Raw genomic sequence first — 24,221 nt, 5'->3', positions numbered from 1 at the left:
TTTTTTTTTTTTTTTTTTAATTTATTTATGATAGTCACACACACACACACAGAGAGGCAGAGACACAGTCAGAGGGAGAAGCAGGCTCCATGCACCGGGAGCCCGATGCGGGATTCGATCCTGGGTCTCCAGGATCGCACCCTGGGCCAAAGGCAGGCGCTAAACCACTGCGCCACCCAGGGATCCCTCGGCCTTCAGTTGTGTCAGAGTTTGCTCCATAACTTTTGGGCTCATATGCACATATGTTTGTAATTGTTACATCATTTTGATAACCTGCCTTTTTACTGTTATATTATTATATAATGTCCCTTGTCTCTTACAACAGTTTTTGTTTTAAAGTTTATTTTGTGGGGGCCCCTGGGTGGCTCAGTCTGTTAAGCATCTGCCTTTGGCTCAGGTCATGATCTCGGGGTCCTGGGATAGAGTCCTGAGTTGGGCTCCCTGCTCAGCAGGGAGCCTCCCTCTCCCTTGCCGTCTGCTCCCCCCTGCCCCCGCCATGCTCGCATGCGCGCTCTCTCTCTCTCAAATGAATAAATCTTTATATAAAAAAATAGTTTAAAAAAAAGTTTATTTTGTGTAATACTAGAATAGCTTCCTCATTTGTCTTTTGGTTACCATTTGAATGAAATACCTTTTTCCATTCCTTCTCTTTCAACTTAGTTATGTCTTTGGTTCTAAAGTGAGTTTCTCCTCTTCATTGTACCCTTTCTCAGATTTTCCTTGTTTTTGATGACCTGGACAGTTTTAAGGAGAACTGGTCATATACTTTGTAGAGTGCCCCTCAATTGGAATTTGTCAAATTTTTCTCATGACTAGACTACAGCTGCAAGTTTGGAGGAGGAAGGCTACTGAGATAGAGTACCATTCTCATCACAACATAAGGATACATACTGTTAATATGATTTATCATTATTCCTGTTACCCTTGATCACCTGGCTGGAGGTAGTGTTTGTCAACTTTCTTCATTGTAAAGTTGCTTTCTCCTCCTTTCCATACTGTGCTCTTGGGAGAAAAGTCACTGTGCAGCTGAGAATTTAACTAGTGGGAAGTTATGCTCCACCTCCATGCAGGTTAAGTAGCTGTGTAAATGAGTTAGGGGTTTTCTGCACAAGAGGTTTGTCTGTTCTCTCCCCAATTATTATTTTTATTTTATTTTATTTATTTTATTTTATTTTATTTTATTTTATTTTATTTTATTTTATTTTATTTATTTTATTTTTTCTCCCCAATTATTTACTGAATAATTTGTTTATGTCCGTATAGACTGTTGGGTATTTATTTATATTTGGATTATAATCCAGTACCACTTTGTTTATTCTGTTGGTTCTGTTGTTTCAGCTTTTGCAGCCCTTTCAGTTAGCACTGTAACTTTAACATACTTCCATCATTGTGGTTTTTTTGAGTACTTTCTTTTTTTCAGTAATTAGTAAGATGCTTCAGGGTCATCTTGTACTGTTTTTCTAGTCCTAGAATTAGCCATTTCTCCAAGGGGTCCTGATTTCTTTTATAGAGAATGGTATTAGAAAACAATGTCTGAGTGGTTTGTCGCTACTATGAGTTGGAAGGTTTTTGTTTTTAAGATTTTATTTATTTGTTTGAGAGAGAGAGCATCCGCATGAGCCGAGCAAGCAGTGGGAGGAGCAGAGAGAGTGGGTGAGGGAATAAGAATCTCAAGCAGACTCTGTGCTGAGTGGGGAGCTGACAAGGGGCTGGATCCCACAACCCTGAGAACATGACCTGAGCTGAAACAGTTGGACACTAAACGAATTAAACTACTCAGTCACCCAGGAAGGTTTTTGTTTTTGTTATTGCCCTCTCAGCTCTCTGAGAGCTGAGCTTGCTGATTTTTAAAGTTCCACGTGTTAAGCTCCTCTGACGGTAAGAACTCGTGAAATTCAGCCCTTCTTGTTTTTAAAGCCAAATGTTATGGGGATTTGTCTTCCTGTGGGGGTTCGCTATTCCCGGGATGCCTGGTATGAGGGTCTGTTTTTCTCCCCTAGCAGCATGCAGCACCTTTGGTATCCCTCCCTCCCACGGCCAGCCCTGCAGGTCCATTTAGCTCCCCACCATTTCTCTTCCCTTCCTACCCTCCTCAGTGTGGCCTCTTCTCTACATTTAGCTGTGGAGAGTATTTTCTGCCAGTCTTTAGGTCACTTTCTGGGTTATTTACACTGATGTGGGTGTTATCTAGTATATCTGTGGGATGAGGTGAGCTTAGGATCCTCCTACTCCACTGTCTTCCCTGGAAGTGTTTGTTTTGTTTAGTCTCTGCTTAGAAGTTTCTGTTTCTGTTTTAGGGGCATCTGGGTAGCTCAGTCATTTGAGGGTCTGCCTTTAGTTCGGGTCTGTCTGATTCCAGGGTTGTGGGTTTGAGTTCCATATCAGGCTCCCTGCTAGGCAGGGAGTCTGCTTCTCTCTTCCTCTGCCTGCCTTTCCCCTGCTTGCGCTCTCTCACTCTCACATCCAGGTAGACTGGATGGTAGGTGGCATAGGCAGAAACAGGGGGTCCAGTTGCCCTAGTAAATGATGATGACTTGGACTAGGATGGTGAGAGAGAAGCAAACAGATGGGAGAGGTCTTCTTTTGGCAGAATCAATAGGACTTGGTCTGTTGGTCAAAAAGATGAGTCAAGAATGATCCCAGGTGTCTGGCTATGGAACCTGAGTGGATTGTATTGCCATTTACTGAGATGGGATTGACTATGGGAGGTATGGCCTGGGGAGAAATCAGAACTTAAAGTTTGGACAAGAGGCTGAAGGTAATAGGAAGATTTGGCCTTAATTTTGTGGGGTGCTGCCCCTTGCTGTTAGGCAAGCCCAATATCTGGCCCTGCTTCCCCTACCTGGTCTTTGTATCCACAGTTTGAATTCTTTTGGTTCCAGAGCAGACACTGTGTACAAGACATAGGGTCTTTGCCTGATGTAGAGATCACAGTTGTGTTTCTCAGTATCCCTCTTGTATACTTTTCTGGGAATTTTTTGCATTAATTGGTTTCCTGACTGCTTGGCTTAGCTTCCCTCTCATAGCCACTTGGCATGGCCTATAGTTCCTAAGCTGAGACCTAGATCTTTTACTGTCCTGTTCATGGTATTGGCAGGCTCTTCCTTCTCTTTTCCATCCAGCTTTTAGCATTTGGACTGTGCCCCCCACTGTTTAACTTGTGATGATGGGGGAAGTTGGATCCTAGCCCCTGTGTGATTTTCATGTTGGACCAACGGGCAAAAAATAAAGCACTTGGAATCGGGGAGAGGAGGGCAGAGATATGGGAAGAAAAGTCTTAATCATTGTCAGGATTGTCCCCTAGTGCACTAGATAAATTAATCCTGTGTTTATTGCCTCATCATTCATACTATTAATTTTTATGTCCCTAGGAAGTAGTGCTTTCACTAGTCATAAACATAAGACAAAATTCCTATTTGTATGAATTGAAGACAAAGGAGTCCAGTTTTTTTGCATGAAAATAAGCTAATTATTAAAGAAGTGTTTACAAAATGCCAAAAATCTCTGGATTCTTGCTTTTCTTGCACTTTTAAATTCCAGATAATATTGGTGAGATTCCAAAGAATAGTTGACATGTTAAGAACTCTATTCTACTTGGCTTCTTAGTAATAAAGATGTCCTTGGCTTAACATTTCTTAAAGAAGTTTTAAAATGCTTTCATTCTGGAAAATTATCTGGCCTCATGTGTGGTGGGTTTAGTTTGCTGCCTGAAGATCATTCTGTGAGGAGATAAAAGACAACTAATTATACTCTTAAATACATAAGCTGGCTGCAGGCACAGGTTGAGCTAGCCAGTATACTCCATTCCTCTGCCCACAGAGCTAGCTTCAAGAAGAGAACTAGTCAGGATGGTGGGAGCCTCAGAGATTATTTCTGGGTGATTGTTGTTTGAACTATTCCAGAAAGAAATGGAGAGAGAAGCTCCCAGTACATGGAGACCTTCATGTACAGCCATAATAGAGCCCATGTAGAAATAGTAGAGCCAAGAGATGGATTCTGGTGTCATATTTTGGGCCCTGAATCAGGCCACTACTGAAGCTAGTCCCATCCCTGGATGTTCACTGCCTATAATTTTATTTTTGCATAAACCAGTTCTGGATGGGCTATCATTTGTAGCTGGAACATAGCTGATGTTCATCTAATCTAATCCCTTGACTCGAGGCTGACTTCAGGAGGCTAAATGATAGGTCCAAGGCCACCCAGAGCCATGGAGTATAAGAGCAGGAGGTAGCAAACCAACAGTAAGGTAAATGCTGATTTACTCTGCTCTATACTCTAGTATTGATTTGGCCACAGATCCAGGGAAATTTGAGGGTTAAGTAAAAGCACAAGTATACAACTTCTGATATTTGAACCGAAATGAAAGGCATTATTTTCCTGGTTAGATTACATACTCAATAAGCATGTTTATCAAGAATGGAACATCTAAGGGTGATGGAGATTCTAAACTTCTTTGCTCTTTCATATATCTTCCCTTGTTCCATCCTCATTATTTGCTGTTTTTCTGGTGATAAATTTAAAAATCTCATTCTTCTATCTGTTTCTTAGGAAGCAAATTCTCTTTGTAATTTTCTCTGGGTTTAAGATTAGATAGGAAGAAGGGTGGAAATTTGAGTCAAAGTGGTAAGGAATGAGAGGCTCTAGTATATAGAAGGTGATAATGTAGATGAGTTAGGCATATGTGGTGGAGATCTTTCCAAAGAAGAGATTGAGACATATTCAGAAAAGTATGAGAGTCCTTATGGGGATGGGTAGATTATTTGCTTATGTATAACCAAGAGTGTCTCAGTTTTAGGACTTCTGTCTAAAGGGACAATAGGCAATGAATCTGCCTAGGAAAGAATGGGGAGACTGGTTGGAGCTGGTAAAGCAGGAGGAACTGACTGAGGATGAGGCCTGTTGGCCCCATTCAATCTTGTGAAGGTTGAAGTATAGAGTAGGCCTTAGGGCAAAAGGAAAGTATTTGTATTTTTCTCTTACCGATTTAAGTACTTGAACCTTGACATTGGTTAGAGGATTTGAGGTTATTCCTGGTGGAACATTCCATGTACTCGTCATTTCTGAAATAAAAGAATTTTATGATAGGCGTTGAAAGAAACAATGACCAGGCTGAGTTGTTTTAGCTACAGTTAACCAGAGGGATCTCTGGTTAGTGTATGGCTCTAGGAAGAATTTTTCCCATGCCCATTCAATGGACAGATTTTATTTTATTTTATTTTTTTTTTTTATTTTATTTTTTTTCAATGGACAGATTTTAGATATAGATTCTCTTAGTTTTGTGTAAGGGTGAGTTCACAAGGATCAGAAATGACCCTAGAACTGACTGGAAATGTGGTGGGTATTCTATGTACAGAGAATTGATATTAAGAGACACGTAGGCATGTCTGCCCTCACTAACTTAAGACTAAAAGACCCTGTTATTTTGGTGTTATTGGCAATCTTTTGAACCTATCTACAGGTTTACCATAAATATGTATAAATGGCATTTTGTACCATCATCTCATGATGGTTGTGAAGTTCATGATCTCAGTCTCAAGTTTCTCAAACTTCTGCATCTCTGTGATAGGTGATCCAGGTCCATGTTTCCTCTAAGTGGTATGATGATGTTGGTCCTGAAGACCCCTAGTGAGCTAGATTTCATTAGGACCTGTAGAAGAGGCATTTAGATTTAATTTCATGTTTTGCCATCTCAAGATTCTGAAGTCTCTATCTGAAAACAAGTGATTTTCAGTCCATATGGTGATTGAATGATACTGTGCTCAGTGCCATGGAACATTCTGTAGTGTGGTTTCATACCCTTGTCCCTTTCTTAGGACTCTTGTGTTTACATTATTAATTCCACATACCATTAAAGGCAGACAAAAATTTCTTCAGAAGCAAGTGCATTATATCTTGCACCTCGTCCTCCTGGAAGAGATGAGAGGAGCATTTTTTACCAGTATATTTTGGATGCCTCTGATACGTGGGTTTTGTCCTAGTAGAAGTCTATTACTAGACAAGACTAGATAGGGAGGTGGATCTGGGTCAGTCCCTCAGGTTTCTTCTGACTCAGGAGTTTTACAAAGCCCTTTAGTAGGTTTTGATGCCTTAGGTGGCTCCTTGAACAAATGTTTATTGGATTAATATTATGTTCCAGACAGTGCTGTAGGTACACTGGTGCAGCTGCATACCCTTGAGACAAATGCTGAATTCAGTATTGGGAATTCAGCAGCTCAGCCTGCCTCCTTTGCATACCCTCCTAGGGCCTCCAAGATCTGCTTCTTTCTGCTGGCATTCTGCTTATCTTTCCCTTTTTCAAAAGGCCTATGATTCTGTGATGCCTACCTTTGACACCTCCTGTTTTCTTCATGTGGTATACACTTTGGGTTTGTGGTAAACTGCTCCTCCTTCAAGGCTAAGTTCAGGCATCATCTCACGGAACTCACTGTCTGCCATCTAGTTGGTGCTCTGTCATCTTTGTGCTAAATTGACAACTTTCTGCATAAATGTCTGTGTCCCATCAGGTAGGTAGATACATGGTTAGGGACTGTGCCCTTCTATATCCCTTCCCCTGTACAGAGCCTGGCATGCTACATAACTGCACAACAGTAAAGATGAGAAGGATCACTGGGCTTGTGACACCTCCCAGAGTCTGTCTCAAATGACTCCTTTATATCTCAGGGCTGACATGAGATGCAGACAGTCCCTGTAGTCTCTGATAGTCATAAGATTGTTTGCTTCTGGGTGCTTATTATATGCCTCCACCCAGTGTGTGGTTGCTAGACTCCCAAATGATTTACTTGATTTATTTATGATTTTAGTCTGTCTCTGTCTTCCCACCTAAACTTGAGGGTCACTCTTGGAGTCAGGGATCTCATCATTATTTCTTTTTTTTTTTTTTCTTTAAAGATTTTATTTATTTATTCATGAGAGACACACAAAAACAGATGGAGACAGGCATATGGAGAAGCAGGCTCCCGGCAGGGAGCCCAATGTGGGACTCGATCCTGGAACTCTAGGATCATGCCCTGAGCTTAAGGCAGACACCCAGCCACTGAGTCACCCAGGCATCCCCCATCATTATTTCATGTTGTATTCTAAGGCTGGGCACATAGTGGTGCTCACTAAACATTTGTTGAACGAAGGCATGAATGTGTATAAGATCAAATATCTTAAAGAAGGTAGGTTGGTGGACCACCTGTGAATTTCCTGGAGGCTGCTCACTGGACCCTACCCTTACTTTCCCAATTTCTCCACTTCCCAGGCTCCCATCTAGTGATCATGTGCATACTCCATAGAACATGAGTTGAGAATCACTGATGGGAAGAGTGAGGCCATGGGAGGCTGGGTATATTTTTGAGCAACTCTCATGAATCCAGGCAAGATTAGAATCTAGATCATTTTGTCATTCTTCTAGTGGACCCTAGCATTTCCTTGTGTATCAGAATCACCCATGACACTAAAAAAGCATGGATTTAGGCCTTCCTTAGGTCACCAACTGAGTGTGGGACTCCAATAATGGACTTTGGGAACTAGTTTTAAGAACTCTTCAGAGAGGGCTTAGGTTTGGAACCTGTAGTTCTACTCTACATTGCATCTGTGCTCTACTCTGTCTTTTCCTTCCAGAGTCCCTGTGTCACTAAGCATCTGGCATTAAAATAATTTCTCACATAGAGATATTTTGAAAATTGAATCTACTTACAGCCTCAGGGGGTGTCACTGAGTGTTCAGAGCTGTCAGGAAACAAAGTACAAGGAAAAATTATTTTCACATAAATATTAACCAATTCTAGAGTTTAGGTATTAGGTCACTTCTCAAAGCAACTTATGTCAGGTACAGAGGAGAAAGCAATTTTAAGGTGAGTAGAAGTCCATTTTGATTTCTCTATAATTATGCATATGATTTGAATTGGGTTCTTGATATATGTTTTTACACTGACAGATGTCAAGAGGATTTTGTAGTTATTGACAGTACCTCTCAATCTTGATGCTTAATATCAATTTGTCTTTTGAAATCTTGCAGTTATGGGAGATGATTAAGGTCTGTATTAATATAAGACAAACATAAGTTAAAAATAATACCTTGACCTGGCTAGTCAGCAAACCTATCACATTGTGGTAATCACCAACAAGATCACAGGTAAGGACCAGAGCAGAGATTACCTGGTCTCAGGAGACAACCTGTTTATCTCTTCTGTTCTGGGGGCTGAGCACACCAGCCTCCCTTGTCATAGAGACATCCAGGCACTTGGGCCCTCAGGGTTTGGGATTAGCTTTCTTTACACTCCAGTCCACTTTTCTTTCCATGGAACCTCTGCTCCTATTAGTTCCTCCTCACACCTCAATCCTGATTTGTTATTGTACTTACCGTTTTCCCATTAGCAACACTCTCACCATCCTTTTCCACAGTAACCCAGTAGGTGGCTTGGATTTTGTTGCCTGATTGGAAGAAGTAGGCTATTTTGGTGATGCTTGCAGTCAGGTTATTCATCTGTTGTAAAGAAGCCATCATTTAGAATATGGAGAAGAAGGACTGCAGAATGGTGCCTTATGAGACACCCATGCATCATTCATTTATTCAAATATTTATTGGCCCTCTAGTATGAGTCGGTCACCTAGCTTGGTGCTGGTGCACCTTTTGTGCATCTGATGTGACCACAACAGACAGGGTCTAATTTCAGATATTTTTCTATATCTCATTTCCATTCTCAGAAAGACAGTAGGGCATTTAACACATAAAATCTTACTTTTCTATTACATTCATCCAACTTAAACCTATTTCTTACTATGGTCTTGTGGCAGACTGCTCTGCAGTTGATCATTTTGGGAAACTGTTACGGAAACACTGTACACTGCTGAAACTGAGTCTAGCCCATAGAAAGTACTCAGTGATTATTATATCCCTGTTAATTACTGCCTCTCTTCTTTCTCTTTTGGGGCCAGAAGCAAATGAATACCTCACATGTGGATAAACCCTTGCTCATACTGTGACTATGGGTAAATTACTTCTCTCACTTTGGTTCTTTGTAAAACGGGTAAGAATCCCTGCCTTCTAGTGTTATTGTGAGAATGCAAGGACATTTATTATGTAAATAAGACACCTGGCATTGAATTTGGCGCCAAGCAGGCATTCCGAAAGCATTTGTCCTTCTATGCCCCTGCTCTCTGCTGTCCTTCAATGTCAACAAGGATCCATTTACATGATTATTAAGGGAAAATCTACATCCCACAGGGTTTTCTCATATTTATCTCTGGAAGAATGTTCTGGAACCCACTGCATTTTCACCTTTCAGGGTTTGATAGACTAAGCTTAAGTGAAGAGGAGAATGGTGCCAGGGGCCATATAGATGATGCTTACCTTGGCAGAGCTCTGCTTGGCACTTAGAGTGATGATTACCTTGAGTAACATATGGGACAGAGTTAGGGAAATGTTGGCATTTTTAGGATCTGGTGGAAGAGGGCTTCCGGGCACAGGGACTATATTGTTGTTAAAGAGGGCTTTAGCCTAGAAAAAGAAAAGCAGAAAAATCCCTGTCATTATGTGAGACTAACATCAATTTCTGTGTCTTTGGAGGCACAGCTGAGATTTGGAGGACTGAAGTGGCCCCTTGTGAGCATTGCAGTGGATGAGAATGATGACAGCGGTAGACCTACTCAGCCTCTGTAGGAGTCTGTGGGGAGTTGTGGGGTTGTGGAGACTGGAGAGTAGGAACACCTCTTGTAAAGGAGGAAGCATGGCTCCTCTCTAGCAGATTGGCCCTACTTAGGGCTGTAAGATGTAGTCCAACGTAGGACTACCAGACCTCTGATTGTCTAAGAGAAGCCACAAATCCTCATTTTTCAGGTGAATTCCCCCATTTAAGTGTCCTTCACGTAGCATATATTTCATGAGTTCGGGGATGTCTCCAGCCCTCCCCCGGAATCTATTGTAAGCACAGAACACTTACACAGTATGATATGAAAAGGCCTCGTGTAGAAATCCTGGAACTTTTAACATCGTACTTGAACAAGCCAGTAGCTGCAGGTGAGAGGAAAGAGAACTATAGAGACCCCTGCAACCCTTGGGCTCTTGGTGGCCCTGCCCTCCAGATGGGGGTTCAGTTGGACACCCTCCTCTTTCTAGGGCCCAGGCAGGAAGCTGGTGTCTTACTGACTTTTCCATATTTCTGGGAGGAGGCTTCAGGGAAGAAGAAAACATGGGGGCCCTATCCTCATTGTGCCAAAACCTCAAGTGAGAGGAAAAGACTTGTTGCCCAGGCTCCAGATTCATCTACTCTAGGATTTGGGAAATGTTACCAGCTTCCCTGCTTTGGCTGTGTTGGCAGTCACTGTCCACTGTATCCTATCATTCCTGTCTTCTGGATGTGTTTGGGTATGGGAGAGAATTTTTGCTTCTCAGCTTCTCTGGCATGAGGACTGGGAATGCTCTTTGCTCTGACTCTGCACATGTGTGTATTTTGCAAACCATTTGGGAGGCGGGGCTGCCACAGAGACCTCTTTGCCCTGCTCTGTCCTGGAGGATGAGTCACTGTGGTTTAGAGAAGCAGGTAAGTTGCCTTATTTTCTGCCCTGAGGGTACTGAGGTTTGAATGCCTGGGGGTACATGGTATTGGAGCTCATAGCCCCATACTCCCTGGTCTGTCATCTGGTGGGATCCCAGAGGAGCCCTCCATCGACCTGTCAGCCCCAGGGTGGTCTGGTTGTACTCACAGTTCTTGCATTCGTTGAAATCACTGAAATCAATGTTACACGATTCCGATTCTTGAAACTGTGAAATCACCACGAGTTAGCTTTGCCAAAGGAGTGCAGCAGGCCTGTCCTCCTCCTCCTCAGCCCAGCTCCTCTTCCTCTTTTCCCCATCCTCCTTCTCTTCTCTCTGTTCTATTTCTTAGACTTCTCCCTCTCCCAGCCTGAGGCCTTATTCTGTTGTGCTGCTGGGGTCTTTTGGGCCAGAATGGTTGATATGTCCTTCTTGAGTCTCTCCTAGCATCAGACAATATCTGAGAAAGGGGCTCCTCTCTGTCCTCCCCCAGTGACCTAGACCTCTGAGGTGGTGTTCTCCTTTTTCCCAGGACTTACATTTTCTTTCATAGCTACTGTCAACACTTGAGAAATGATGTTGTCCAAAGGCAGAGGCACAGGGAGAGGCAAAGTATCTGTGAGCCTGGGAAAGATATGTGAAGAACCGTGTAATTCTTGCATTTCTGGATTTTGCCCAGATTTTGGGAAAAACCCATTTTTTTGATGAAACAGTTGCGTGATGTCCTGCTTCTTAATTCATGCAAGCACCTGAGCCCTTTTGTCTACAGTTTCAGTCATTAAGGAAGATGCAAGGATGCCTGGGAAAACTGCCAATGCCTGACATCTGACCCAGCAATCCCATGCAGAGATATTTGTGCTTCAGGTACTTGCTAATGATAGTGAACAGACTTGTCTGGGACTTTACTAGTTGGAGTTGGATACAAAAGTTATTAATTGATGGGACGCCTGGGTAGCTCAGTGGTTGAGCGTCTGCCTTCAGCTCAGGTCGTGATCCTGGAGTCCAGGGATCGAGTCCCACATTGGGTTTCCTGCATGGAGCCTGTTTCTCCCTCTGCCTATGTCTCTGCCTCTCTTTGTGTCTCATGAATAAATAAATAAAAATAAAAAAGTTATTAATTGAAAAATGCAACTCTTCCTTGATAAGGGACTGTTAAGCTTAGTGCATCTTCATAGTGGAATACTAAGCCATAAAAAATGAAGAAGCAGACAACCTGGGTGGCTCAGTGGTTTAGCGCCACCTTCAGTCCAGGACGTGATCCTGGAGACCTGGGATGGAGTCCCATGTGAGGTTCCCTGCATGGAGCCTGCTTCTCCCTCTGCCTGTGTCTCTGCCTCTCTCTCTCTCTGTGTGTCTCTCATGAATAAATAAATAAAATCTTAAAAAAAAAAGTGAAGAAGCTACTTTTAAATGGATGCAACAGATTTCAAGCTATTTTTTTTAAGTGAACCATAGTCCAGAAAAGCGTATATAATATTTGCCCCTTTCTGTGTGTGTATACATCACACACAACTGTACACATGCAAATAATATGTCTGAAAGCCAACAGAAGAGACTAGATCCATTGGTTGCTTCCAGGGAGGATAATTAGCCAGTTGGCATCCATGGGTAAGAGGAGGACTTTTCACTGTATGGCTTTTTGTATCTTTTGAATTTTGATCTAAGTGTGTGTATTGCTTATGCAAAAAGAACAAAATACAAAGAGTATACTACACCTAGCATAATACAGGCAGAGTGAGAGAAGACTATTTTCAAACACAGTGAGCTGTTCCCAATCAGAGACCCCTCGCTGAACCTCCATTTACTAATTATTCAAACCATTGGATTGGCCAAATTCCATCTCTAAGGGTGGTATCACTGGGGACATTTTGGCACACATTGATCTAGAGAATGAGAAAAATGGTCTCACGTACATGTCCGTTATCTGAAGAGTCACTTTCTTGACCTTGATGTCCTTGTCCTGGACTTGGAGGTTGACACACTGGGTGTTGTTCGTGGAAATGCCAATTTTCAGGGTTACATCGCCATGTACTTCATATCCTAGTATGCTGACTACAGGTCCTGCTAGACTGTGGAGAGCAAGATGTGGGTGAAACCAGACCTGGCTGCAAGATGTCTCTCAGGCTAAACAATAGGTTTTTGGGGAGTCAGCCTCATATATTTGTCTAGATTGGGAGAGGGAAAGGTTGGTGCTTTCCAGTGAGCATGCCTCAAGAGTGGCTTCCTCCTCTACACAGGATTCAGAGCCTGGCTCATCGGAGGCATTCAGTAAACATTGATAAAATCACTCTCCTTCAATCACCAGCCTTCAAGATGTCTTCTTTTGTTGGTAGCATCAGGCCAACTTGGAATAAGATGTCCATTACAGGTTATGCTTGTGCCCAGTATCCCCAGCTGTCTGTTGGATGGGTGACAGCATAAGAAAAACTCACCATGTACTAGAGCCAGGTCTCATTAAAGTCAGATGTTCTGGAGAAGACAAATGATTCTTCCTGACACTGCTGACTGTAGTGGTCACAAACATGGGCTCTGGAGGCACAATGCCTCGGTTCAGACTCTGTCAGCTGTGTGACTTTGAGCAAGGTTTATGACCGGGTTTGATAGTCTAAACTACCTAGTCTAGAAAGAGGATTGCTTTTCTGATGAGATTGTCAAAAGGGGTCAGTGAGTTCAGAGTGCCTCAGTTAGGTGCCTACCTGGAGCTTGCGTAGTAAGAGGTTTCAGTGCTGTGTGTGTTCATCCAAGAAGCCTTCTCTCCAGTGTGGATTACCTTCCTCTCACATGAATGCCTTCCTGTATGCCTTGAGTCTACACTGTTAACCTGTTTCTCCCCCACACGTTGATGCTTGCTGAGCACAGGGACTGCCATTAGTCCTCCTGTGCCCAGCACAACATCTGGTATAGAGCTGTATATTAATTACAGATTAGGTGGACGAATGATGCATGTGTTTTAATCATCTGTGTCCCCCCTTACTGCCTTGGACAGTGCTGTTTGTAGAATGGGCTGATTTTCCTTGGAGAGTCCAGATTATTTGGGGCCATAATACCAGTATGCATGTCATTCTCTGAGGTTTCTCTCTTTATTGCCCATGTATAAAATTGTGCAGATTTCACATGGAAATCTGGATTTCTGGCTGTGCTTACACTATTTGAGAATGGGGCTCCATAGGGTCATTCTCCTGCATTGGTCCTTTGTGGAAGAGGAGAGAGACAGCTGTGCCTCGTTTCCAATTTGTCCCATCCTCAGTCATTCTACCTTATTCTGTGTTATCTCTGCCTGATCCTTGGACCTTGAATCATAAGTCTCCAGTCTGTGCTGTCTCAGCTGACTCATTTGGAAACAGACTCACCCTTTTCCACCTATGAAGGCAGTAGTTGTGGCATGGACGAGAATCCCATCACCTGTCATGGTTGTTGTCATGCTCTCCACAGTCACTTTTTGAACCTCTAATCTGCAAAGTAATAGTATCATGGATCAGTCCTGGCTCCGGGAATCAGTCTGGGCAGTAGGAAAAATAACCTCGAAGCAGCCAGTTAACAGCTTACCAACCCATCCACACTGCTCTCTAAGCTCAAGAAATCTCGATCATATTTCCCTCTGAAAGGGCACCCTTTCAGCACAGAGCTAGAATATTTCTTCATGAAGATGTGCTTGTCCCTTTCCATGAGATTGTTGGAGGTTGAACTTCAGTGTCCCTAAATAGCAACTTTCTTCTTGTGCCAGACCTTATGGTCAAGGAATCACTTACCCTAATAGGAGATCTTCTATGTTAAGATTTCCCAGCAGGCCTGTAACTGCGTCTCCAACGCCTGCTGGCACTACACTGTTCAGCATGCCCTGGGTGGATTCTGTGAGCTTGTTGACTTGGTCACCTACATCATTCAGGGGCAGGGGGAGATTTGCAAGACCAAGGTTGTTGATGAGTCCTTTTACAGGATTCTTCTCTGCACCAGTGGGTGGTAGGCTGCCCAGATCCTTTTGGGTACCAAGTGCATCAGTGGCTTTTGAGAGCAATGGCAGTGGGAGCTTTGGGGACTGGCCACCACTTTCCTTGCCCAGGATGCCACCAAGAGGATCACCTCCAGGTATGTTGAGGGCTGAAGTGATGTCTAACACAGACAGTAGATCGGAGCTAGACACCGTGGATATCACTTTCCCAATCATACCAGACAGAAGGACCTCCTCACACATCAACTTCTTCTTGATCTTTGGGGGCAGGGTGGCGTTCAGATCTGAAATGGGTTAAGAGACATGATCCTGCTGTTGGCTGTCCAGCTGGTTCAGCTTGAGGAACCTTTCCAGCTGGAGAGCCAGCACCTCTGAATTGTGAGGCTTGTAGGTCCTGTATATTATGCCTTGTGGATATATTCTTCCCTGTCACTGCCCACAATAGGACAGCCTGGCGATGTAAGGATAACCTGTCCCCTGTCAAGAGTCAACATTTATTAGCACCTACCTGAGGCCAACCTGGTGTTGAGTATGCTGCTCTAGAATGATTTGAGCATGGAACGAAAGGACTTAGTTTAGCTTTTGAGCCCAGTAGCCCAGAGCTTATAGGTCTAGACTCTGTTCCTAGGAGTAGCCTGGGGCAAGGTCTCCTCTTTCCTGAGCTCCAGTCTCTGCACCCTTCCAGGGGTGCATGATAGAACCTACAGCATGGGTTACTGGGTACAGGATGAATGAGTTGAGCTAATTTTAAGTGGTCAGTAGGATTGAGGTGGCTAGAGAAAAGATGGTGTTGCTGACAGATCTGGACTCTCCTGTTCTCCTTCTGTGTGATTCTGTGCAAATGCTTCTCTTTTTTAGGCCTCATTTCCCCCTTGTGGGTCACTGGTAGGTCTTGCCACCTTTGACAAGCTGCCCATGCTAAGAGACCTCCTGCATCAGCGCTGATCCTCCAGAAGCATTATTATTGTCGGGGTGGGGGATGTGCTCACCATGTCTTTTCCTCTACACTGGAGATAAGCAGGGCAGAGAGAAGTGGAATCCCAGAAGATGGTTGAGAAGGAGAGATGGTCAAGGGCCAACTTGGAGAGCTTTGAAGTCACAGGGGTCCTGTCCTATCATACTACTCTCAGTGGCCTGAGAAGCAACTCAGAAGGGGAGCTATTACATCTGGTTGGTGGTCAACCCAGCGTCTCTCAGCAAAGAAGTTAATTGGACCAAAGGGCTACAGAGTAGCAGGAGGAAGAAGTCCACTAGTACCAGCCCTGCTGAGCTGAGAGGCCTTGGCTTTTGGAGTCTTGCTGCTGTTTCCCATGCATAGGGCTCTATGCTCTGGAGAGCCTTGCCTATGTAGGGTGAGGTGGATGCACCCACATCATAGGTTTCTGCCTAGAGAATTTCACATGGACACTAGGAGATGCATACAAGGATGTTTAGGTCAGCATTGTTTGGAGTAGCACAGAATGGAAATTGAATAGATGCATATACTAGAGGATTCATCCAGGAGAATACCATGGTGGAAATGAGTGGAAAGTCTTTCTCATTAAACATGGATTAATTACCTCAGAAACAAGATTGAGAGACAATGCAAGCAGGTTACCTTTTGGGAAAACTTTATAACATGTAGTGCAATTTTTTATATTGAGAAGAAATAGCCACATATCACAATATGTAGAGAAATGGCAAGGGAAAAATAAACAGGCCAGAGGTCTCCTTGGAGGATAGGAGGAGAAGGGGAGGGAGAGAGGCAGTTCTGCAGGAGCCCCAGGGCCTTCAGTCCTGTGGCTGGATATTTTCTTCCTTAATCTCAGTTGTGTGTACAAGAGTATTTGATCTATCATCTATCTATCTATCTATCTATCTATCTATCTATCTATCTATCTATATTTTAAGGTTTTTGTATGTCTGACAATGAAATTAACTACCACCACCAAATCACTGTTTGTTGGGCACAGAACTGTTATTTTTTTTAAAAGATGTGTTTATTTATTAGAGTGCAAGAGGTGAGGAGGAGTAGAGGGAGGGAATCTCAAGCAGATTCCCCACTGAGCATGGAGCCCACCATGGGGCTTGATCTCATGACCCTGAGATCATGCATGACTGGAGCTGAAATCAAGAGTTGGATGTTTAACAACTGAGCCACCCACGTGCCTCCACAGCTGTTATTTTTATCACTGTCTGAACTTTTCTATATATTTCAAGTATTTTGTCATAAGGCAGGATGATGGGAGGCAGAGCAGAGGAAATGTTCCTAAAGAGGCAAAACAGTGGATGTGTGAGCTTTGGGACTGGACACTATGATCATTAGGCAGGCACTGATTCCCCTATGTTACTCTGTCTCGTCATCCTGGAAGGCTGGCTATAGAAGCCATGGCTGCAAAAAGCCATGACAGGTTGCTTTGTGGACTTTCCTACTGGCCTTTATTTGCTGATGAGTCCTGCTCCTTTCTTGGTCCCCCAAAAGAGTCACTTCTTTGCCAAGCCTTGTAATTCCTGAGCTCCTCTGCTCTCTGGCCCTGGGAGATTGCTGGAGAACACAATTCCACATCTTTGAGGAGGAGGCTGAGTCTCAGGAAGGGTGTGAGAAAAGAACTTGGAGGAGTGAATCTGGTTAGGGAGTTTGGTAGTGGACCTGGATTTCTCATTTCCTGCCTCCTTATCAACCAGGTTGATGCTCTAAGCACCTGTGGGTGTTTGGGGTGAACTGTAGAGTCCAGCACTGAGAAGCTGTGAGAGCTCCTGGCAGTGTCCAGGTGATAAGGATCACATAAAATGCAGGTAACCAGACATTTTGCTGGATCCAAGAGTTCCCTTTCCTGAGATTGCTTCAACCAGTCCTTCCCCATGTGTGGACTAAAGACAAGCAGCTTCAACATCATCTTGGAGCTTATTAGAAAACCAGATTTTCGGGGATCCCTGGGTGGCTCAGCAGTTTGGCGCCTGCCTTTGGCCCAGGGCGCGATCCTGGAGTCCCGGGATCGAGTCCCACGTCGGGCTCCCGGCATGGAGCCCGCTTCTCCCTCCTCCTGTGTCTCTGCCTCTCTCTCAATCTCTGTGTCTATCATGAATAAATACATAAATAAATCTTAAAAAAAAAAAGAAAACCAGATTTTCAAGTGCACTGGAGTAGTGCTGTACCACGATGTCTGCGAGTGGAGCCAAGGCAACTGTTTTGTTAACAAGCTCCCAAGATGATTCTAATATATTCTTAGTGAAGATATACTTAACTTTTGGGCTTGGAAATGAGAAGTGTGTGTGAGGGGGTGGAAAATCAAAGGTGTGCAGGTGAAACAATTTTTACTTACATTCTTCAAGGTAGTTTCTAGATAGTAAGTACTTGGCCACAGGTGAACACTTGACTCCTGGGGTCCCAACTTGACGTTTTATAGATGGAGAGCCTTTTTGGGTATTTCTGAGCTGTCTTCCCATTAGAGCAAGAGGGACGTTTTTGACAGCCCCAGTGGCTTCATTGATAGGAAGAGTTCCCACCAGTAAAGATGGGCTTGGCAGGTCAATTGCTCTTGCCTGGATGGTCAGCGTGATGATCAGGGCCCAGAGGGTCAGCATCTTGGCAACTGATACCTGCAAAAGTGAGCTTTGTTAGACACCACATTCCAAAGGACCATACGGGTACCTGTACATTTGTATTGGCTATGCACATACAAGGTCCTAGCTCTTGTGGAAAGGTGCTATTCACATTATTGATATTCTAGTCTGTATGTTGTATTTATTGGAAAATGTTCCATCACATGGCAAAGTCTTATTTTTTCTACTTTTTCAACTTTTTTAAAAAAAGATTATTCATTTATTTATTCATGAGACACACACACACACACACAGAGGCAGAGACACAGGCAGAGGGAGAAGCAGACTTCCTGCAGGAGCCTGATGTGGGACTCGATCCTGGATCCTGGGATCACACCCTGAGCCAAAGGCAGACGCTCAACCACTGAGCCACCCAGGTGTCCCACTACTTCTTCGACTTTGCATAAAGATGTCTACAGGCTGGTGGCAACCTTTGAGTACAGGCCAAGCCCTGCTAACAGCCTTACCTCTAGGGTCCATATCCTTCTGCCAGTCTTCCTTTCTCAAATATCCTTGGAGCCTTCCAGTTACCAACTGGAGAATTCAAGGATTTTGGATGAACCAGCCACAATAGATGTCACTCCAGTGGTGGCAAAAGTCTCTCCCAGCATGTGGTCAACTAGCATATAGTACTGTCCTTGTTGGTATGAATTTTCTATGTACCAGACCCTTTGTGGAGAGTAAATGGACATGAGTTGCTCTAAACTCTCTACACAACCCTGAGAAGGAGGATATACCCTCATTTTACAGATGGCAAAACTTGTGGTGCAGAGCAGACAATATGCTCACCCTGTGCCCAATGGCCAGTCTCCAGCTGGTAGTTTTACTTAATCAGGACTAAATCACCTATTCAATCAGTTCCAGGTTTGGCACCCTCCACCCCTTTGGTCATTGAGCTATCCTGGCATTTCAGCTCAGTGTGCAGAGGCTAGAGCTATCTTTATGGCTATGACCATATCAGGCGTTCTCATATCTTTTTTAAAACCCATTAAACTCAGAGAGCACAGACATGGTCTGATGGTGGGATTGGACCATCCTCACTGTGGTGTTGGTGGATGGCACAAAGGAGGCTCCTCTGTGTGGATTGATGATTGAATTAACCCATTTACCCACTTTCTGTAGCTTCTTCTATTGACCACAGAGCATGTGGCTTCTTTTTGTTTTGGCCAGGGATGAGCAGCCATAGCTGTCATGAATGTGTAAACTTGTAAGTCTTGACTTTACCTCTCTTTGTTAGGATGTGTCCGTACATATCTACTCATGGAGTACTGGTCAGTGTAGGTACTGGTCAGTGTGCTAAACATTTCATTTGCAACATTTTATATAATCCTCAGCAAGTCTAGGAATTAGATAATATTTATTATCCCATTTCCAGCTTAGGAGACAGCCTCAGCAAGGAGACAGAGAGCTGGGTCCACCCAGGCAGAAAACCCCTGTTTGACTCTGAGCTCAGATGTGTGACTTAGTGGTAACTTCCCTTCTCTGGCCATCAGATTCCTCCTGTAACAATGATTCTCTCAAGTCTTTCTGTCTTGTTTAAGGTAGTAGAGAGGTTTGTGTCTTAGGGTATTTTCCCTCAATGAAGCCAGTAGACTCTGCAGTTCCTCTCTGTTTACATTTCATACCTTGAAAGTTTTATGAAGTCAGGCTTATTGGGGCACCTAGGTGGCTCAGTCGGTTAAGAGTCTGCCTTCCGCTGAGGTCATGGTCCCAGGCTTCTCAGCAGGGAGCCTGCTCCTCCCTCTCCCTCTGCCCCTCCCTGTTGCTGGTGTGCTCTCTCTCTCTCTCTCTCTCAAATAAATAAATGAATAGAATCTTAAAAAAAAAAACAAAAAACAAACAAACAAGAAAAACTCAGGCTCCTTGACCTCTGCTCTTGCCATGCATAGGCATTGCCCAAATCAAGCAGCCTGCCATTTACCAAGACCGAGAAGTACCGCTATTGTTGAAATATTGGGAAGACATAATGGGAAGTCAATGACATCTTTCACATTGAATAAGTTAGACTTTAGGAAAAAGCTCATCACATTTTCATTATTTTTCTCATTTTACCTTCATCTGTGAGAATTTAGGATTTGGTGTCTAAGGCAACATGTAGGTGTCCTGTGAGGGAGAAATAAACTTCTCTGCCTGTGACTGAATTTATGGCACTATTTTTAAGACATTGTCTTAAATGGAATCATTCAATAATCCCAGGAAAGATCCCCTATTTTTAAAAAAAGATTTTATCTTAATTATTTTTTTAAGTTTAAATAATCTTTATACCCAATGTGGAACTTGAACTCACGACCCTGCGATCAAGAGTCACATGCTTGTATGCTCTTCCAACTGAGCCAGCCAGGCACTCCTTAAAAGATTGTATTTTTAAGTCATCTTTATAATCAACATGGGGCTTAACCTCACAACCCTGAGATCAAGAGTCACATGCTCTACTGACTTGAGCCAGCCAGGTACCCCAAAAGATAGCTCATTTTTTTAAAAAAAAGATTTTATTTATTTATTCATGAGAAACACACAGAAAGAAGCAGAGACACAGGCAGAGGGAGAAGCAGGCTCCATGCAGGGAGCCCGATGTGGGACTCGATCCCAGGACTCCAGGATCATGCCCTGGGCCAAAGGCAGGTGCCAAACCGCTGAGCCACCCAGGGATCCCCAAGATCCCTCATTTTTAAAAGCAGTTGCATACCAGGCATTTGTTAACACCTACCACGCTAGATAGAGTGCTATGCATTTCAGTAGGGAAGGGGCATTGCTAAAGAGATTATAAATGCAAAATCCTAGGTATCACTCCTTTGATGAACTGTCCTATACGTGTCCCTGCCTCAGAATTTTGGCCTTTTCTTTCATGAATTTTGATTTAGCAAGTTCTTACCTTGCCCAGTGTTGATGGGTCTCTGTGGATGATAGGTGGACCTTTTGGAAGTGTCCTCTCCTCCTGCTCTTGTCTGTGAACTGTCAGAAGGAAAGCTGCATCTCATTTTATAGCCCAGTGTCTCTCACAGAAGTTGTTAGACATGAAGGGGCATAATCCAAGTGTGCTGATAAGGGTGGCGTGATATAGGCTGACTTCCAAAATCAGCACCTGTTAATGGTTGTGACATTGCCAGTGTCTTTCTGAGAGATGTTCAGGGTACTTAGAACTTTTTTGGAGGTGCAGCCAGGCCAGGTATCTGTCCTTTCCTTATTTTAAACCTTCACAGGCCTGTTTTCTTCAATCTAGGTGGGTGTTGTGTGAATGGCAGAGTAGAGGGATTTGAAAGACTGCCAGGTGCCAACCCAGTGAGAGCCCTTTATGGTGCCAATGCCATGGCTTCGTCATGGTAGGCACTCAGCACTGACCATTGCAAGGGTGAGGATCTGAGGGAGAGGGGTGGGGTTGTTCTGGAGAGGGTGTTTAGGGAGAGCCTTCTGTCAAGTGACATTTTATATCAGATGTATGTGATAAGAAGGAAGTGATGGATCCAGGGGGCTTGGAAAGTACATGGTGTCTGTAACTGGTGAGAGCATGAATGCATGCCTGGGGGATTTTAAGCATGGTAGTTACATAATTTGCTCAGTCCTCTTTCCTTTCCCTAATTGCGCTTGGAATAAAACTTGAACAGAGTTGGTAGCCTGGTAGCCTCATTTGTATTCAAGAATTCTAGGCTTGCTCTCATCTGTTACCTCATTTTTTTAAAAATTTTTATTTATTTATGATAGTCACCAAGAGAGAGGGAGAGAGGCAGAGACACAGGCAGAGGGAGAAGCAGGCTCCATGCACCGGGAGCCTGACGTGGGATTCGATCCCGGGTCTCCAGGATCGCGCCCTGGGCCAAAGGCAGGCGCCAAAACGCTGCGCCACCCAGGGATCCCTGTTACCTCATTTAATGGCCCCCACAACTCTAGAGCCTGTTCTCTGGGCCTCTGGCTTTTCCTTTATTTTAGAGAAGGTCTAGTCACATGTTAGGTTCCTACCACTTGAAATTTTGTGATTTCTTGCACAGCCTGACAGTGCAAGAGTCTGGGAGAGAGAGAGATGATGTTGACTAAGGGGTTGGTTAATGCCTGCTCCTGCCTACCTGAGGCTGGGGAATTAGCTCAGATCCCTGCCTCAGGCAGGCTCCAGATGTTTGTTGCAGGGCTCTCTTCCACCCCATGGGGGGTTCCCATACTGTGAACCTCAACTATAGTTTCATTTGCCAAAAGTCCCATTTTGGGCTTTGCTGAAATGTCAGATGCTTAGAACAAATGACAGTTGACCTTTTCTCAAAGGGTAGAACCTAGAGTTTTATACGTGATGATAAGTAGAAGACAAAACCCAACTGTCTTGGGTCTTATTTTTCTTGGATATCTGAGGGAAATGGAGTCATCTTTTAGGCAAAATTTGTGATACCTGTTGGTGGACGTGGCCCTTGCTTTTGATGCCTCCAGTGGTTTTCTGGACCCAAAGAATGAATACAACTTCAAAGGCTGGGAAAGGGCACATCCTGGATGCAGCCTCTAGTAGCCCTTGGGACCTCCCAGTTCTTTGTCTTTCTCTCCTTCAACCTTGGGAGGTGGGGCAGCCATTGAATTCTGCTAATCCAAGATTTATGGGAAGATCTTTCATGCATGGTGGCTTATCATACTAGACAAAAGAGCCTGCTTGTAACCAAGCCCTAAGTGATTTGACCTGCTGACTCTTGAAGGAGAGGACCCTTTTAAGGCTGGCCAAGGCTTGGCTGAGATCACAATTGCAGATGATAAGGCAAGTACCAATTCTTAATGGCCTCTGTGAGAAGATGTCTCAATAGGTCTGGCTGAGCTGTACATGTCCTGCTGACAGGCATCAAGATTTTGACCTTTTGTAGGTGTTTCTTTAGTTACGTACACACACCTGTGTACACAGTCATGTGGTTGTCTATGTCTTTCTAGTCCCTGGAACTCAGTGGTCATGTCCAGCAGTCCTGCCTCAGTTTCCTTCTCTGGTGTAACCAATCTCAGATCTTGGCCAATAACAGGAATTCACAGGGGCCTCCTGCAGGGAACTTATATCCCTGCATACTCTTAGGTGACTTGTAAAATTTGGGTCAATTTTCATTTCTTAGGATCTCTCACGAGATTTTCTTTGTGAGTTATCAAAGGCTTAGAATATGAGTTTTAGGAGGATGTGAAGTTTCTGTGTACAGGCTTTGGGTCCAGACAGACCGGGATGTATATCTTGGTTCAGCTGCCTACTGGTGTATGATCTTGGACATTACCCAATGTCTCATCCATAAAATAGAGATAATATTGTCCCCATATAGGATTGTCATGAGAATTAAGTGAGATGAAATATGTTACAAGATTAGCACCATGCTTAGCATATGTGAGCATTCCATAATTTACTCATCATCATCATCATCATCATCATCATCATCAGTTTTTATTATCATGTTGGCCATTTTCAGTTTTTTTCATCCATCTTTATCTCAGATTTCATACCATTTCCCTAGATTTTGACAACTATCGTGTCTTATTTGCAACAGGAAAATATGGATTTTTAAATTGTTTCTTTACAAAAGAAATGGATCCTTTACTTTTCATCCTACTTTTACCAAAATAAAGGCAGGTATAGAGACGTTTTAATGTCACTCTGAGTTTTTAATTGTTAGTAGAAAGATGGAGTTTTCTTGGTACATTCTACTGCAACTGTACTTGTGAATATACCTTGTCACAAGTGCATAAAAGGTGTCAAAAGGCTAAGTATTTACTTCCAGGACACCTTTCACATGCTTATGTATTGGCTCTGTTCTTTTTTCCACCCAGTTGCTCCACAGGTGTCAATGTCCAGTGTCAGGCCCGTGGTCTTGACTTTGTAGACCAGAGGTGAATTTGTCTATGCTGAGAGGAGCTTTTCATTATCCCCAGAGGAGCAAGTAGCTGACAGACACCTTGTATTTGCTGCTTTTCCTCTGAGCACTTTGCCATCACTAGCTACACATGGCTGCTAATGGGCATCCTGTTATGGAAGTGCAATAAGTTGCCTCCATATATAGCTGCAGGTGTCAATATGATGGCATTCACCTATAGATTCAGCCAGCTTGGGTTTTACATTATGGGGAACTAGCTCTGACTGAGAAGGAGGAAAGGGTCATGTCATGAAAATCGCAATGAAACTTGAGTGCTAAGGCCACAACTACCAAACCCTACTAATGAACACTCAGAAAATGCT

The 24,221-nt window shown here is 43.6% G+C and overlaps 1 protein-coding gene across 1 annotated transcript in view; it reads right to left on the bottom strand.

The window, feature by feature from the left end:
* Nucleotides 1-3,526: 3,526 nt before the first annotated feature.
* The window catches only part of LOC111092165 (vomeromodulin-like), a 35,936-nt gene continuing 15,241 nt past the window's right edge, over nucleotides 3,527-24,221 (bottom strand). Inside the window, exons 4-17 of the mRNA XM_038572002.1 lie at nucleotides 17,770-18,046; nucleotides 14,268-14,751; nucleotides 13,869-13,970; nucleotides 12,432-12,587; nucleotides 11,058-11,142; nucleotides 10,689-10,746; nucleotides 9,926-9,996; nucleotides 9,337-9,483; nucleotides 8,347-8,469; nucleotides 7,954-8,021; nucleotides 7,682-7,712; nucleotides 5,847-5,907; nucleotides 4,981-5,060; nucleotides 3,527-3,719 (exon numbers count right to left, since the gene is read on the bottom strand). Coding sequence (XP_038427930.1) covers nucleotides 3,696-3,719; nucleotides 4,981-5,060; nucleotides 5,847-5,907; nucleotides 7,682-7,712; nucleotides 7,954-8,021; nucleotides 8,347-8,469; nucleotides 9,337-9,483; nucleotides 9,926-9,996; nucleotides 10,689-10,746; nucleotides 11,058-11,142; nucleotides 12,432-12,587; nucleotides 13,869-13,970; nucleotides 14,268-14,751; nucleotides 17,770-18,046 — 1,767 coding nt within the window. The 3' untranslated portion in view covers nucleotides 3,527-3,695. The remainder of the gene's footprint in view (nucleotides 3,720-4,980; nucleotides 5,061-5,846; nucleotides 5,908-7,681; nucleotides 7,713-7,953; nucleotides 8,022-8,346; nucleotides 8,470-9,336; nucleotides 9,484-9,925; nucleotides 9,997-10,688; nucleotides 10,747-11,057; nucleotides 11,143-12,431; nucleotides 12,588-13,868; nucleotides 13,971-14,267; nucleotides 14,752-17,769; nucleotides 18,047-24,221) is intronic.

The sequence above is a fragment of the Canis lupus genome, chromosome 24, assembly GCF_011100685.1.
Source record: "Canis lupus familiaris isolate Mischka breed German Shepherd chromosome 24, alternate assembly UU_Cfam_GSD_1.0, whole genome shotgun sequence".
NCBI classification, from domain to species: domain Eukaryota; kingdom Metazoa; phylum Chordata; class Mammalia; order Carnivora; family Canidae; genus Canis; species Canis lupus.
The sequence above is the reverse complement of the archived record's forward strand: the minus strand, read 5'-3'. Positions and strand labels throughout refer to the sequence as shown.